Source organism: Eublepharis macularius, chromosome 4, assembly GCF_028583425.1.
Source record: "Eublepharis macularius isolate TG4126 chromosome 4, MPM_Emac_v1.0, whole genome shotgun sequence".
NCBI lineage: Eukaryota > Metazoa > Chordata > Lepidosauria > Squamata > Eublepharidae > Eublepharis > Eublepharis macularius.
Genome location: NC_072793.1, coordinates 183,070,633 through 183,085,835, shown reverse-complemented (window position 1 = coordinate 183,085,835; position 15,203 = coordinate 183,070,633). Strand labels below are relative to the sequence as shown.

At 46.0% G+C, this 15,203-nt stretch overlaps 1 protein-coding gene across 3 annotated transcripts in view; it reads left to right on the top strand.

The window, feature by feature from the left end:
- The window catches only part of LOC129329111 (zinc finger protein 420-like), a 34,998-nt gene extending 21,262 nt beyond the window's left edge, over window positions 1–13,736 (top strand). The window contains exons 2-9 of one of the 3 annotated variants that reach the window (XM_054978539.1): window positions 664–739; window positions 1,256–1,382; window positions 1,927–2,019; window positions 3,034–3,126; window positions 5,919–6,178; window positions 7,299–7,384; window positions 8,661–10,897; window positions 12,360–13,736. In XM_054978539.1, the coding sequence (XP_054834514.1) occupies window positions 725–739; window positions 1,256–1,382; window positions 1,927–2,019; window positions 3,034–3,126; window positions 5,919–6,178; window positions 7,299–7,384; window positions 8,661–10,890 (2,904 nt within the window). In that variant the 5' untranslated portion in view covers window positions 664–724 and the 3' untranslated portion in view covers window positions 10,891–10,897; window positions 12,360–13,736. Of the gene's footprint in view, window positions 1–663; window positions 740–1,255; window positions 1,383–1,926; window positions 2,020–3,033; window positions 3,127–5,918; window positions 6,179–7,298; window positions 7,385–8,660 lie in introns of all 3 variants that reach the window. The other 2 variants (XM_054978540.1, XM_054978541.1) reach the window with 2 other exon arrangements.
- The last annotated feature ends 1,467 nt before the right edge of the window (window positions 13,737–15,203 follow it).

Sequence of the window (15,203 nt, the reverse complement as noted above, 5' to 3'; positions counted from 1 at the left end):
CAAAGCCAGGAGGCAGAATCCGGGGAGGGGGCTGAGGAAAGGCGTGCCCCCTCCAGCTGTCTTGCAAACCTCCCTTTCTACCTTGGGGTTTGGAAGCTTTCTATTTCCCCTGGCCCAGCCACGCCATGTCTGTTTCCTCTGCCTCCGTAGCAGCCAGCTCTCTGGCGAAAAGGGGATTATTTTAAACTGGTCATTGGATATTGTGGTACCAACGAACCTATCCCTTTCTCAGACCTTCTCCTATGCATGTTTTAAAAAGCAGGCCTCCGGCCCCTTTCCTTCTATCTTCACAGCAAAAAGGGATGGTGATTTATTTATAAAAAAAGCAAAAGCTGGGAATTCAAAGAACATGATTCATGTCCTTTGTATAACTTTATGCCACTGGAGTTATGCCAGTTCAGTTTCCAGCTTTTCAAACAATAGGTAGTGGGAATCTGTGACATGAAAGGGTTTGGGGGGTGGGCACTACTGGACGGTGGGGCAGAGGAGAACTGCTACGAAGCCTGAGCCTTTCCATCTGCCAGCCCCTGGATCTGACTCTTGAGCTGAGATCTTGAATTGCGCCCCAAACCAAATCCAGAGAGAGCTTTGCTAAAGGGACTGACTTAGAGATGTATGCATTTCCAAAGTGTTTCCCTCCATCTTTCTTTCTCACCCTCCCAGAAAGACCCCCTTGGCTGTTTCTCTGCTGTCTCCTCCGTGTGGTGAAGGGAAAAGACCAGCCATGCAGCCAGCACAGGTAAGGAGGAGATGTACAGTATATATGAGGAAGGGTCCCTTCTCTGCTGAAAGGCTCAGTGGATCGGGTTCCTTCCCCTCAGTTCTGGTGCTACAAGATTTTGAGCAAGCCCTCTTGGTAGGTGCCCCCAAGGAAGACTGGGATGGAGGAGAGACAAATGTCCCTATGGGGTCTTCTCCCTTCTTCTTTGTTCCATTTTGCTTTTGCCAGCCAGGATTTTGTACATGATTTATTTATTCCTGTTTTTTAAATGACATCCCTCTTTTTTTCACTGATCAAGGACAAAAGCGGCTTTTTGTACTGTCCTCTTCTGCACCGCTTAACCCTCCCAACAACAGTCTAGTGAGGTAGGTTAGGTTGGAAGACTGTGAAGGGCCCAGTGTCCCTGGAGAAGCATCCATGATAGGGGATTCGAACTCTGTCCTCTCAGCTCCTAGTCTATCACTGTAACCCCTGTGTCATGCCAGCCATTGGGATTTTCTTTCTAATGGACCACATTTCTTTCTCTTCTTCCAGTGTCTGGTGTCCTTTGAAGAGGTGGCTGTGTATTTCTCCAAGGGGGAGTGGAGCCTGCTGAGCCCAGCGCAGAGAGCCCTGTACAAGGAAGTCATGCTGGAGAATTTTGGGAACGTGGCCTCTCTGGGTGAGGGTCCTTTTCTCCTGGGCTGCTTCCTTCATACTCTGAGGAGGGACTGCAGGGAACTCCTTATTGAGGGAGGACGTGGGCAGGCTGTGAGCCTTGGGCCCAGTGGCTGATCTCTGCCACTCTCTGTGATCCTTCTTCCAATATGGGAGGGGTTGTGCAGGAGGAGCCCCTTCCCCAAAATCTGGCATCCCTGTGCCTGGACCACGAGGGAGGGCATCAGAAGAAGTGCCAAATGAACCTGGATACGGAGAAGGCAGGAGGGTCTAAGCAGGGGCTTCCTCCCAGTCTGGGCCTTGTCTTACCTGTGGCTCTGCTGGCTTCTCTGGCACTGCCTTAGTTCTCAGCTGGCATTTCCATCTCTTTCGTGGCAGGGAGGAGGCACAGAACTGCCAGTGCCAGATACGGTCCCATACCACCCTGCCCCTATTTCTTGTCTGTTGTGAATTTCAGGAGAAGCAGGCATCCTGGCTTGGAATTGCTCCATTTATGAGCACACAGAAGAGTCACGATTTTGTCTTTCTTTTTTCCCCCCTCATAAAAGGACCTGAGGTTGCCAAACCTGACCTCATTTCCATGCTGGAAGGAGAAGAAGAGCCGTTCCTCCTATTCTCTGATGCCGAAGAGGGATTGGCAGGTAGCTGCTTCGATCTGCTGTGGGGCTGTGCGATGCCTGCACTTCCTCCCAGGGGCTGGTGGATTCCTGTGGCCTTGTTTCTCCTCACAGTCTGAGCCTCTCCTCCAAAGAGCTTGGCTGGTTGTGAGTGCTGCAACGGTGCTTGTAGGTCTTGAACATATGAAAACAGGCAACTTCCTTCGGTAATCCCTTTAACTGGAGGGGGCAGGCCTTGGTCCTGAGGCGCTGGGCCTGCAAAGCATCTGCTTTTCCTCAGAGACAGGACTGAGAGCACCCACAGACAGGTCTCTTAAGAAGACATTGTAGCTCCTCTCACAATTGCGAAAAGCCTTAGAGATATATTAGTCCACGCTGACATTAAGAACAGTGACCCAGAAAGAGATAGCTCTAAAGGAAATTACAGCCGTGAGCATTGTATTGTATGCAGCTTATTGATTTCGGGTAACTCATCAGCCTTACCATCACCAAGGAGAGATTTAATATTAAGAAGTTTTTTGACTTGAAACACCCGGGGAGTCATTTATATCATTAAGTGCCCCTGCAATAAGGTTTATAGAAGACGTGCCAAGTGAGCTTAGATATGGAGAAGGCGGGAAGGTCTAAGCAGGACCTTGGGTCAGTCACAGCTCTCTGGAGCTCTCTCGGCCCCACCCACCTCACAGGGTGTTTTGTTGTGGGGATAATAATGACATACTTTGTAAACTTCTCTGACTGGGTGTTAACTCATCCTGAAGGGCACCCCCCCCCCAATCTGAATCTTGTTTTTCCTGGGTTGAGATGTGGCTCTGCTGGCTTCTTTGCCACTGACTTTGTTCTCAGCTGGCATTTCCATCTCATCTTGGCAGGGAAGAGACAGAGAATTACTCATGCCTGATATGGCCGCATACCACCCTGCCCCTATTATTTGTCTGTTGTGTATTTCTGAAGGAGGCAGGCATGTTTACTTGGAATTGCTCCATTTATGACCACACAGAAGAGTCACGATTTTGTGTTTCTTTTTTTTCCTCACAAAAGGACCCGAGATTGCCAAACCTGACCTCATTTCCAGGCTGAAAAGAGAAGAAGAGCCGTTTCTCCGGATCTCTGATGCAGAAGAGGGATTGGCAGGTAGCTGCTTCAGTCTGTTGTGGACTGTGTGTGATGGCCTTGTTTCTCCTCACAATCTGAGCCGCTTCTCCAAAGAGCTTGGCTGGGTGCTTGTAGGTCTTAAACTGATGAAAAGAGGCAAGTTTCTTCAGTGGTCTCTTTAACTTTAGGTGGCAAGTCTTGGTCCTGACGTTGGGCCTGCAAAGCAAAGCATCTGCTTTTCCTCAGAGACAGGACTGAAAGCAACACCAGACAGATCTCGTAGGAACACATTCTAGTTCCTCCACAGAGGTCATTTCACCTTTTGCGGGGGGTGGCAAGGATCTGAGGCGGAAAAGACTTGGAAATGTGTACTTGTTCTGGAGGCCTCGGTCCCAAGCTGCAAAACCTCAACGAGGATCCTTGTTCCTCCCTCCATAGGCCTCTGAGAGGTTTACTGAAACAACCCCTTGTTAATAGCAAGTGATTCCGCACATGTTGGATAATGCACTTCCAATCCTCTTTATAGATAATTTGGAATGGATTTTTTTTTGTGTGCGGAACAAATAATCCATCTCAAACGATTTATAAAGTGCATTGAATGTGCGTTATCCAACGTGAGCGGAATCAGCCAGCATAAGAGTTCCCCCTTTACATCAGCTAATATGAAGGTAGGAGTGAATTCTTAAAACCGCACTTTTAGAGAGATTCTCCTCAAAGCAGGAATTCTGGTAGTATGTTGTGTGTGACACCAAGAAGGCTTTTGGTGGGTGCAGAGATGTCTTAAAGGCCACAGAATAGGATGGGATATACAAAAAACAAACACCTGGATGCATAGATGGCAACATCTGTGCCCAAGAAATAGTGCATCCTGCTGTAAGGTTATAAGAAGGCTGGGAGAAAGAGTGCAAATATTTCTTCTCCTTTCTGTAAATACTTCAAATGGCAGGACTGGAGCCTTCCTTTCCACTGCATGGGTCCATTGCACACCATCCTCTCTCCTTTCGACCTGAATTCGATTTCTGTGCAGTTTTGATGTTCTTAATCTGGGAATGTATGGATTGGGGATACAGGGAAGTAATAAGTTCCAGTCTGTTTCTGAAAACCAAACTCCAACAATCTCATTCTGGAAGTATCTGCTGCCAGACCAAAGCGCTCCATTCCCACATACACAGTGGATCCAGCGATGCTAGATAGCTCAGGTACTCCTTAGCTATCATTGTCAAGCAGATCCATGCCTTCCGAAAAGAGAGACAGATGGTAGACCCAATTCTCCTCCAGTATTATTTCACAAGAGATGGCAAGGATATTTGTGGGTTGGGTTGGTGGTTAATTATAGGGAACTAATAGGCTCCAGTCCAATTCCAGCCCATCTCTCAAAACCAAACTTCAGCCTTATTTTGGAAGTAGCTGCGAGCAGGTCGAGGGACTCCATTCCCACATACACGGTGGATCCAGCAAAGCTAGGTAGTTCAGATCTTCGGGGGAACTCTGTTGACGTGATTTATCTGGATTTCCGTAAAGCTTTTGATAAGGTCCCCCATGACATTCTGATGGGCAAACTGGACGACTGTGAAGTAGACTATAGGACAGTTCGGTGGATAGGGAACTGGTTGGAGGACCGCACTCAAAGAGTGGTGGTCAACGGCGTTTCATCAGATTGGAGGGAGGTGTCCAGTGGGGTGCCGCAGGGCTCGGTTTTGGGCCCGGTACTTTTCAATATTTTTATCAATGATCTGGATGAAGGAGTGGAAGGGCTGCTCATTAAATTTGCTGATGATACCAAATTGGGAGGGGTGGCAAACACCCAAGAAGATAGAATTAAAATTCAACAAGACCTGAATACTCTGGAGAAGTGGGCAGCTGTGAATAGGATGCAATTCAACAAAGGCAAGTGCACAGTATTACATCTGGGTCACAGAAATGAGAAGCACAAATACTGGATGGGGGATACACTTCTGGGCAGTAGTATATGTGAAAGGGATCTTGGGGTAAGAGTGGACTGTAAACTGAATATGAGCAGTCAGTGTGATGCGGTGGCAAAAAAGGCTAATTCAATCCTGGGTTGTATCAAAGGGGCCATAGCATCGAAATCGCAGGAGGTCATAGCCCCTCTCTATACTGCCTTGGTCAGGCCACACCTGGAGTATTGTGTGCAGTTCTGGAGGCCTCACTTCAAAAAGGATGTGGACAAAATCGAGAGGGTGCAGAGGAGAGCGACAAGAATGATCAGGGGTCTGGAGACTGAGCCCTACGAGGAAAGGCTGAGGACCTTGGGAATGTTTAGTTTGGAGAAGAGCAGGTTGAGGGGGGACATGATTGCTCTCTTTAAATATTTGAAAGGCTGTCATTTGGAGGAGGGCAGGGAGCTGTTCCAGTTGGCAGCAGAGGGTAGGACGCGAAGCAATGGGCTAAAACTACCGACTGGATATTAGGAAAAACTTTTTCACCGTCAGAGTAGTTCAAAAGTGGAATCAGCTGCCTAGGGAGGTGGTGAGCTCCCCCTCACTGGCAGTTTTCAAGAAGAGGCTGGATGAATACTTGTCAGAGATGCTTTAAGCTGATCCTGCACTGGGCAGGGGGTTGGACTAGATGGTCTGTATGGCCCCTTCCAACTCTATGATTCTATGATCTAACCTGGCTTCTCTGCAAGGTTAGTCAGCTTGGAATTTAGAAGGGATGGAGAAAGCGTGGAGGGGAGCGGAACTGGCAACAGACTGTGAATTCGTCCCCTGAGCGTTCCCAGAGTGCAAACGCAACGATCACAAAGCAAAGGAGAAAACAGGTTGTAAATATATCCTGTCCTCACACTAGGTTTCTCTTTCTTTTTGCAGGAGGCAAGTGGGCTTCAGCGAATGAAGCACCTGCGTATCCAATGATGGATAAAAGGGATACATATTCACAGGGCTTTTTTTCAGTGGGAACACCGTGGAACAGTGTTCCAGCACCTCTTGAAAAAGCTCACGTGACCAGTGGCCCCGCCCACCCTGCTCTACAGACAGAGATCAGTTCTCCTGGAGGAAATGGCCAGTCTGGAAAGGAAGGGGAATTCTATTGCATCCTACCCCAGAACTCCTGGTGGCCCACGTGGACTGTAAGTGCTGGGAAGGGGACAGTTGTTTGTTCATCTGGGTCCCGTTTTGTTCCAAGACAGAGAACCTAATCCAGGCCAGTGGGGGGATTTTCAGGCCCAGCTTCCCCTGATCGAGGCTCTGGGGGTTGCACCATCAGCAGGGGCTCTTCAGGGGCATCTCCCAGCGCCCCAACCAGCTCATCAGTGCAGCTACAACACCCCAACATGGTGCATAATCCCCCTGGGGCCATTTTGAGTGGGGAAAACAGCACAGAGGGGGAAGGTGAAGCTGTCCTCCCTCCCCCAGGCTGTAGTTCTAATCCAAATTGTGTTGCTGTGGTGCTTAGGAAATCATTTCTCAGTAGCTGCCACCCAGCTCCAGAGAATGAGAGTCTGTCAAGGGAACCCAGACTCAGTTCATTCAAAAAGTTCGGGCCTAGTCTAGCCCCTGGGCTGGCCTAATATGTCAGAACCAGAAGAGCCTCAGCAAGAAACAGAGAAGCCCTTAGCTTGCCCCCTCACCAACTTGCCCCCACCTGAGGAATCGGTGAAAGCCTCAGCTTGGTAACCGTTTTTAGATATTGGCAGCTTGTTTTTCCCTGTGTGGGGATCCAGAGCAGCCCACAACATTCTCCTCCCCTCCTTCCCTTTTTATCCTCATAACAACCCTGCAAGGTAGGTTAATTTGAAAGAGAGCGACTGCCCCCAAATCAGCCAGCTCCCACAGTGTTTATTTATTCAGCAGTTCTTATGCTGCCACTCCAAGGAACTGGGCCAGGGAGGCTTACAAAATAAAACATGAGCAAAACGAGGCATTAAAAGATATTAATTAGGATCTGGCATGGTAGGGTGGAGATCTGATCCTGGTCTGGCATTCGAACTGCGACACCAGTCTGGCTCTCAGGTTAGAATCAGAATCTGTTCTCATTCTCCTGCTGCTGAGTTCAGCTATTTTTATTGCCCCCTGCTTGGCATGGTTTTCAAATTTGGTGGCAGTCTGCTTTGGCGATCGTGACAGTTGGACGGAGCCGTGGGGCAGAAACCCCGATGAGTCCGTCGCCTGCTGAGCAAGCTGTCAAAAGCTCCCAGCTACGAGTATCACCTGGTCCACGATGGACATTGTCTCTCCTTCTCATTCCAGCCTATGGGAAACTTTCCTACAACCTCATTGTTAATGGATACCACCTGGATGTGCTCACCTTGGCCAGTTTCTCCGGCAAGTTTGAGGTAAGCAGGGCTTTTTTTCAACCGGAACACTGTGGAATGGCATTCTGGCACCTCTTGAAAATACTCACGTGTCCAGTGGCCCTGCTCCCCCCTGATCTCCAGACAGAGATCATTTACTGTGGAAGAAATGGCCATTTGGAAGGGGGATTCTGTTACATCATACCCCAGTGAGGTCCGTCCCTCCTCCACCTCCCCCAATATTCACAAATTTCCCAGCCTGAAGTTGGCAACCCTGCGCCCCCCAGAGTGGTGGTGATTCCAGAGGCACTGACTTTTAAGAAAGCAGGCTGGGAACCCTTACCTTTGATCCTTGGAGGGATTCCTTCTCTCTGCTAGAAAGGGAACCTCACCCCAAGGGGGACAGCGTTTGTCCCCGCTGAGGCTATTATTGCAAGTCCACTAATGAGATTAGAGGTGTGTGAAAAAAAGGTGAGCTGCAGCACAGGTACAAGCCCGGCCCCCAAGGTGAAGGCAAGGCAGACTGAAATCCACAGGGCCGTATCCAAAGATGTGGGACTGGTGATAGGACATAAGTCGCCTGTTTTCATTACTGTAGCTGTGCCTTCCCCAGTCAACCAAGAGAAACAGACAACATGACAACCCAAATCTGGATCTGGGTACCCGGAGAGCAAGTTAGAGGCTGTGGAGAAACGCCATTCTGTTTGTGGAGTTAACTTCCTATGGGCTGCAGAGGGGAGGGGCCAGTTCTGGAGTGGAATGTGATTGGAGGGAGAGCGAGTCAGTTGGTGGAGGGGAGTTGGACGTTGGCAGTTGGGGGCTAGGGGGAGAGATGGCTCTGAGGGGAGAGGTAGCTCGAAGGTAACCCCAGGTATCAAAGGATTGGGCCTGCCCTACACAACATCTAATTAGGGCATGAGGGAGATAGAGTAGGGGTTTCTGTTTTATTATTCCTTCCATTCATTGTATATTTGCCTGAGTCTAGTTAGAAGTTAAATAAATGAGTTTTGGAATTTATGAAGGAAGAAAGCTCTTCTGTTCCACATAGTCCCCCAACTGCTTGGGCCCACTAGGAGAGGAGGGAGGTTAGGAGGCTGTCGCGCCTCACCAGGACCCCATACAGGAATAGTGGTGGCAGCAACTACCTGGAGACAGGAAAGGGAGACAGCCCCTTCAGGTGCCTGGCCAGAGGTGAGAAGGGAGGAGTAGGCAGAGGGGGGTCTACCAGTGGGAGGAAAGGCCCCGTTTCGCCACAGAGGCAGAAAGACTCTCTTCTAATTTTATTGTGATTTCACATTGGGAACGGCTCCTCTTTCAGACCAGTGAAGAAAACGAAGAAAAGGATTTCGGGCTCTTTTCCTGAGGCGACCAGGAAACGTCGAGCAAACAAAGGCAGTTCGTCAACGTCAAAGGATGAAGGCAAGTCATCAACTTCAATCAATCCGGCTGGAATTTCAACTTCCAATGCTTCAGGTTTGGAACTTCAAAGTGCAACAAGTGACTCCGGGAATTCCGCTTCCGTCTCTGAAGTTAGCGGAGGCTTCTGGCCCAGTTGTTGGACTATACGGCAGAAGAATGATTTTGTGAAAAAAAACGATTGGTTACTTTTTCACGATGGCAAGTTAGGTTGCTCAGCCTGCAAAAATGTCCGATGCTTAGACACAGAGAAGTATGTGAGCATGCGACTTTCTAGAGAATGGGTGAATTGTAAGATAACATCTTATGGCGAAACTAGGAAACAGCAACTAACGTCTTTAAGGAAAAAGATTTTTGAGCATAAAGAAAGTGCAGTTCATAAAACTGCAGTTAAGATAAATGAAGGACAAAAGAAAGGGCTCGAAACGGTATGCCTGAATTCACTAGCAATAGAAAAGGAAATTACCAACAAGATATTCCGTACTGTGTATAAGGCCGCTAAAAAGAACCAGTCTTTTAATGACTTTGAAGCTGAAATTGATTTGCAAGAATTAAACGGTGTTGATATGGGGAGAATTTTACACTCGCCAAGTGCCTGTATAAATATCATAAATCACATTGGCAGTGAAATGAGAGCCACGTTGATCAGAAAGATTACTGATTCACCGAGTAAAATCTCACTGATACTCGATGAATTGACAACTGTGAGCCAGGAATCTGTACTGATATTATATATTCGTACCTACATCGAGGAAATAGACGTGGAAGAACCTGTAAATCTCTTCATCGGTTTGATAGAGCTGGAAGACGTAACAGCAAATGGTATATACCAAAGTTTGATGTCTCATATTGAGTCACTAGGGTTCACTGAAGAATTCCTACAGGAAAATCTCGTTGCGTTGACCTGTGATGGTGCTACGGTGATGCTGGGATGCCGTGGAGGAGTTTCAAAACTTTTCAAAGACAGATTCCCTGACATTGTTATATGGCATTGTGCTAGCCATAGGCTGGAGTTATCAGTACATGATGTTGTCAAAGAAGTTTCTGGCATTGATAGATTTAAGCGTTTTTTGGACAAGTTGTATGTCGTGTATCATTCATCTCCCAAAAATGCAAGGCAGCTCAAGTCATGTGCAGCTACGGTGGAGATGGAGATTTTAAAAATTGGAAAGATTCTGTCAACAAGATGGGTTGCATCTAGCTACAGAACCGTTTTGGCTGTTTGGCAGGATTATGAAGCCCTAGTGCTTCATTTTGAAAAAGGTAGATCGGAAGATGGTCGAGACAGAAAGGAGAAGAGCACATATGAAGGTCTTCATAGAAAGATCACATCAGTTGAATTTGTTCTGGATCTTGGATTGATTTGTGATGCTTTGCAAGAACTGTCGAAGTTGAGCTTAGATTTGCAGGGGAGAAATATTGATCTTTACAAAGCCCACTGCAAGATTGAGTGTCTTGTTTATGTTTGTGGGAAGAGAGGCACTATTCCAGGTCCGTATTATAAGGAAGCTCTCAAGTCAGCAGAAGAGATGAAATTTAAGGGCGTCCCACTGCATAGAAAAAATACTGTCAGTGACCCACCAATCTCCCCAGTTGCATTCTATGAACAACTTAAAATTTCTCTTCAGAAAAGACTGCTTTCAAAGGAAGATGAAGAACTGGCAAGGTGTGGAAGAGTCCTAGATTCTAAGAACTGGCCTACAAACCCAAAGGACAAGGTTCTCTACGGGGAAGAAGAAATATGCACACTGGCAAGAAGATTTCAGCTCAATGAAAGAGAAGCCATCCAAGCCTTCAGAGAACATCTAAAACTCAGAGAAGAGATGCCCAAGGCACTGTCTCCGATTCAGCGCACTCTCAGCACAATAGCCATTTCCTCCAGTCAGTGTGAAAGGGGATTTTCAGAGATGAACCTGATTGTCACTCCGGAAAGGTCCTCCTTGTCAGTCAAAACCATAACATCTTTATTGTTTATAAGAATTGTTGGCCCTCCCTTGACAGTGTTTGATCCAACGAAGTATGTTAAAACATGGTTGCTTCAGGGTCATCGTTCAGCTGTAGACACCAAAAACAAGACTGAAGAAAGGACTGAGGAAGTTGCTGACATGTCTAAAGTTTGGAAACTGCTTTAAATATGGTGTAAGTCCATAGCACGTGAAAGTAATATTATTTCAAAGAGTTCCATCTATTTCTCCTTCATTTCCCTCTTGAGAGTTCCACTATCTCTTTTCCCAGAAAAAAGCTCTGCGCATTCATATGTAATAGTATGAATGTAATAGTAGAAGCATTATTTGCCATCAAGAATTTACACTTGGGAGAAACCTTATAAATGCCTGCAGTGTGGGAGAAGCTTTTGTATGAGAGGGCACCTTACTCACCATCAAAGAAATCACACAGGACAGAAACCTTTAAAATGTCTGGAGTGTGGGGAATGCTTCAGCCAGCAGCAAAGCCTTACTTACCGCCAAAGGGTCCATAAAGGTGAGAAACCTCATAAATGCCAAGAGTGTGGGAAAAGCTTCAGGTAGATACCTTAATTCCCGTCAAAGAATTCACATGGGGGAAACCTTACAAATGCTTGGAGTGTGGGAAAAGCTTCAGTTGGAGGGGAAACCTTACCCTGCCTGTTTCCCTTAAATGGGGAGCTTATGACATGGCTCTGGGCTCTGCAGGCACAAGTCTAGGAGCCATCTGCGTAGCTGACAGTTGTGCTGGCATGATGCTTCTCCGACTCCCTTGGCCCTTTTGACCCCAGCCCTCATGACTGTTGTAACAGGTACGGCCAGAAACATAGGAAAACAGGTGCAGTATTTCATCAAGAAAATCATAGAGGATGTGTCTGCATGCAGTAATAGAGTTAACTTGTCCTCATGGCTAGAGAGAGTTGAATCGCTTTGGAGAGAGGCAAGAGACAAAGTAGTAACACAACTGTATGGCCGTTTGTACATCTGAAGAGGGATCTAGCCCTTATCCCAGTCACTGGATGTAACAACACCAGTTTTACCATCTCAGGTTCATTCACTTATTCATCTTCCAAAGCTCTATATTCTATTAAGGGTCAGCAGTGCCCTTCTACTCTCTTCACTGAACAAACAGGTCAGTTGCTATGCAAAAGAATAAATGGATGTAAATCTGATTCCAGAAATCACAACACTCATAACCAGTGGGAGAACATTTTAATCTTCCCGGACATTCCATTGCTGATATAAAAGTGACTGTCAACAAACAGAGGAACTTCAAGGGGAGATTAGAACATGAGATTGCAGAAACTGAGTTTATTCAGTTTTAAGGACCTGCCCTCCCAGGTCTGAACAGAGACTTGGGATTCTACAGAGAGCCAGTTTGGTGTAGAGGTGTAGTGGTTAAGAGTGCGGGACTCTAATCTGGAGAGCTGGGTTTGATTGCCCACTCCTTCCCTTGAAGCCAGCTGGGTGACCTTGGGTCAGTCACAGCTTCTAGGAGCTCTCTCAGCCCCACCCACCTCACAGGGTGTTGGGGGATGATAATAACATACTTGGTAAACCGGTCTCAGTGAGCATTAAGTTGTTCTGATGTGTGATATATAAATCGAATCTTCTTCTTCTTCTTATTATTATTATAGATGCTAATTTCTGCAGGGACTATTCGCTCTGGGAAGGCTTCTTGCATACAGATCCTGAAAAAGAATTAAAAGGAATTAAGTCTTTTCGCGATATTGAGACTTATTGAGAAAATGATCGATTTTCATCTAATGGACGCTCAGCTGGTTCTTATGAAGATAAGTACAGCTATTTAGGAAATTTACTAGAGGCTTATTTTGAATGTACGTTGAGATTCTGAGACTCCATAGATCTATATTTTGTATTGATATTTGTTGTACATTGGGATTTCAAGAACATGTTGTTATTTATTGTATTTTGTGATTTTAAGACCTTAACAGAGTTATATTCTGTATGGATATTTACTGTATATACTGTATGAATTTACTACATTCAGGAGAGGAGATTATTATTCACTGTGAGCACTGGGCACTTTAGAAATTTCAAAATATAAAAAAAAACTTTAACATTTTAAAAGTTATTATTTAAAGATACTAGATTTTGTATGTTGGTTTGCCATGGAAGATTTACATCTTTACTTTTGTAATTCCTGAAATGGGGAGCAAATGACAAACAGGTCAATCCCTATGCAAAGGACATTCAGTTGCTGACCTAAAATTGGCTGTCCTCAAACAGAGGAACTTCAAGAGGAGTTTACAACATGAGATTGCAGATCAATACACACACACACAGCCTGAACAGAGACTTGGGATTCTTATTTCGCTACAGATGCTAATTTCTGCTTTAATCAGCTGCATTGTAACTTCACATCCTGATGCCCTCCCTTGTAACACCCCACCTGCCTTTGGCTGGGATATAAAGGCTCGGAGATCTCCATTCCTTGTGTCTGAAGAAGGGAGCTCTGACTCTTGAAACCTTACACTCTGAAAACCTGGTTAGTCTTGAAGGTGCTACTGGAATCCTGCGAACCCATATGTGTTGAGGCTCAGACGCATCGATTCATCTGAGAATACCAAGCATGTTCAACTTCACTGAAATGAAGGCATGATTTAAAGTGTATTGGTTATGGACCCAAAAGTTATTCATATGTATGAGAAACTATTTTTATATAAACTTTGTTTTTTTTTAAAAAGTAGCAAGAATGAACAAATGTTGTATGCTTTAAAAAGCCATTTCAAGTACAGATAACTTTGTATGATGTTTGAAGTTAAAATAATGAGTTAGCCAAGAATGTGCGCCCTTAGCAAGTGGGACAGTTAGCAGTTGTTGAGAAATGGTTCTCAAATCCTATCAATATGGGAAGTGGAACTGATCGAGGCTTGTTTCTATTTGGGCCTCCTTGGTGGTATCCTACTCATCTTTTGGGGTAAGAAACTTACTGATTTATCGAATGCTGAGAATGTTGAATAATGATGTTTGAATAAAAGCTGAGAATGGAAGCAGAGGGTCTGTGATAATATTTACTTGTGTTCTATACTTGTTAATGATCCTAAAACCATTCCTGAGGTATTCCTCTGGCCATTAGTTAAATGATATAGAAAAGGTTAGGATTTCTTATGTCTAAATCAGGCCTGGACAGAGCTATCCAGAAGAGCCAGTTCTAAAATTACAGCCCTATTGCCTCTGTTAAATTACCCTCTTAAACCATTCCATTCGACACCTTCTGTGGGATGAGACAATTGTGGGAGCCTTTCTGAGGCCCTTCCACCGAGCGGGAGCCACAAGAGAGAAGGCCTCTGTCCAGGCAGCTGTTCACCTCAGCCCTGCCGCAGAGCATATGGAGAGGGCTGGTCCTGGAGAGAAATGGGGACCCTGGATCTGCCCTTGAAGTTACAGTTCCTGAGCCTGATAACTAATCAATAGACTATGGAGCCATTGCTGGACATGTTTAACGTGCATTCTTTGCCTCAAGCTTCAGAGTAATTGCCTTGGGGCATTCTCCGGTCTACCAGCCACATTTTCTGTTGTCAGGGGCAAACCCATGTGGACTACATTAAAGCATTCTAGCCATAGGGTTATCTGATCATAACTGTCCTCCAATGTATCTTCATAAGAACTCTGTGAGGCAGGTTATGCTGAGATTTTTTTTCTGGCCTTACATCACCTGCCGAGCTTCCGTGGCAGAGTGGCGGTCTGAACATGGATGTCCCGTATTCTAATCCAATCCTCCAACTGCTACACCCCACTGGCTCTCAATAGAAGTGTTTATGTTTGGCTGAATCCACACACCCTCAGAGCGTCCCGGCGTTGCACTAAATGTTCGCTAAACACCCGGAAGTGTAGCGTCTTTCTAGCGTGATTCGCTAGCGCTAGATATTGCACTAGAAAAACGCTACACTTCCGGGTGTTTAGAGAACATTTAGCGCAACGCCGGGACACTCCGCGGGTGTGTGGATTCAGCCTTTATCTCAAGATATCTGTTTTTCTAAATAAACATTATTCTTGTTCACTTTAAAAATGAACCCTCTTGTGTCTTGTCAGTTTTATCCTACTGATTGTTTCAAGCTTGGGTGAGTTTATACTCCGACCCCAGATCCTTTCCCTTCAAATCCACTTTATATTTTTCTTTCTGATTTCCCACTGGGTGCAGAGCGGTTGGTGGAAAATGAAAACCGTGGCAGCTTCCAGCGCTTGCACTATTTTACAATAACCACAATTATTTGCTTTGATTTTAGCTCATTGTTTCTGGTCTAGCCGTCTGGGGTGACAGAAAAGCACTCTACTCCATTCTTTATGTGGCAGCCCTTCAAATACTTGAAGATGGTTATCATATCACCCCTCAATCATCTGCCTTTCCTCCCTCTTGCAACCCTGAGAGCAAGACAGGCTATCTCCATTCATCCCAGACTGCGGCCAGTGATTTTCACAGCATCTATACCACAACTGAGGGCCCTTTTCCTGAAGGC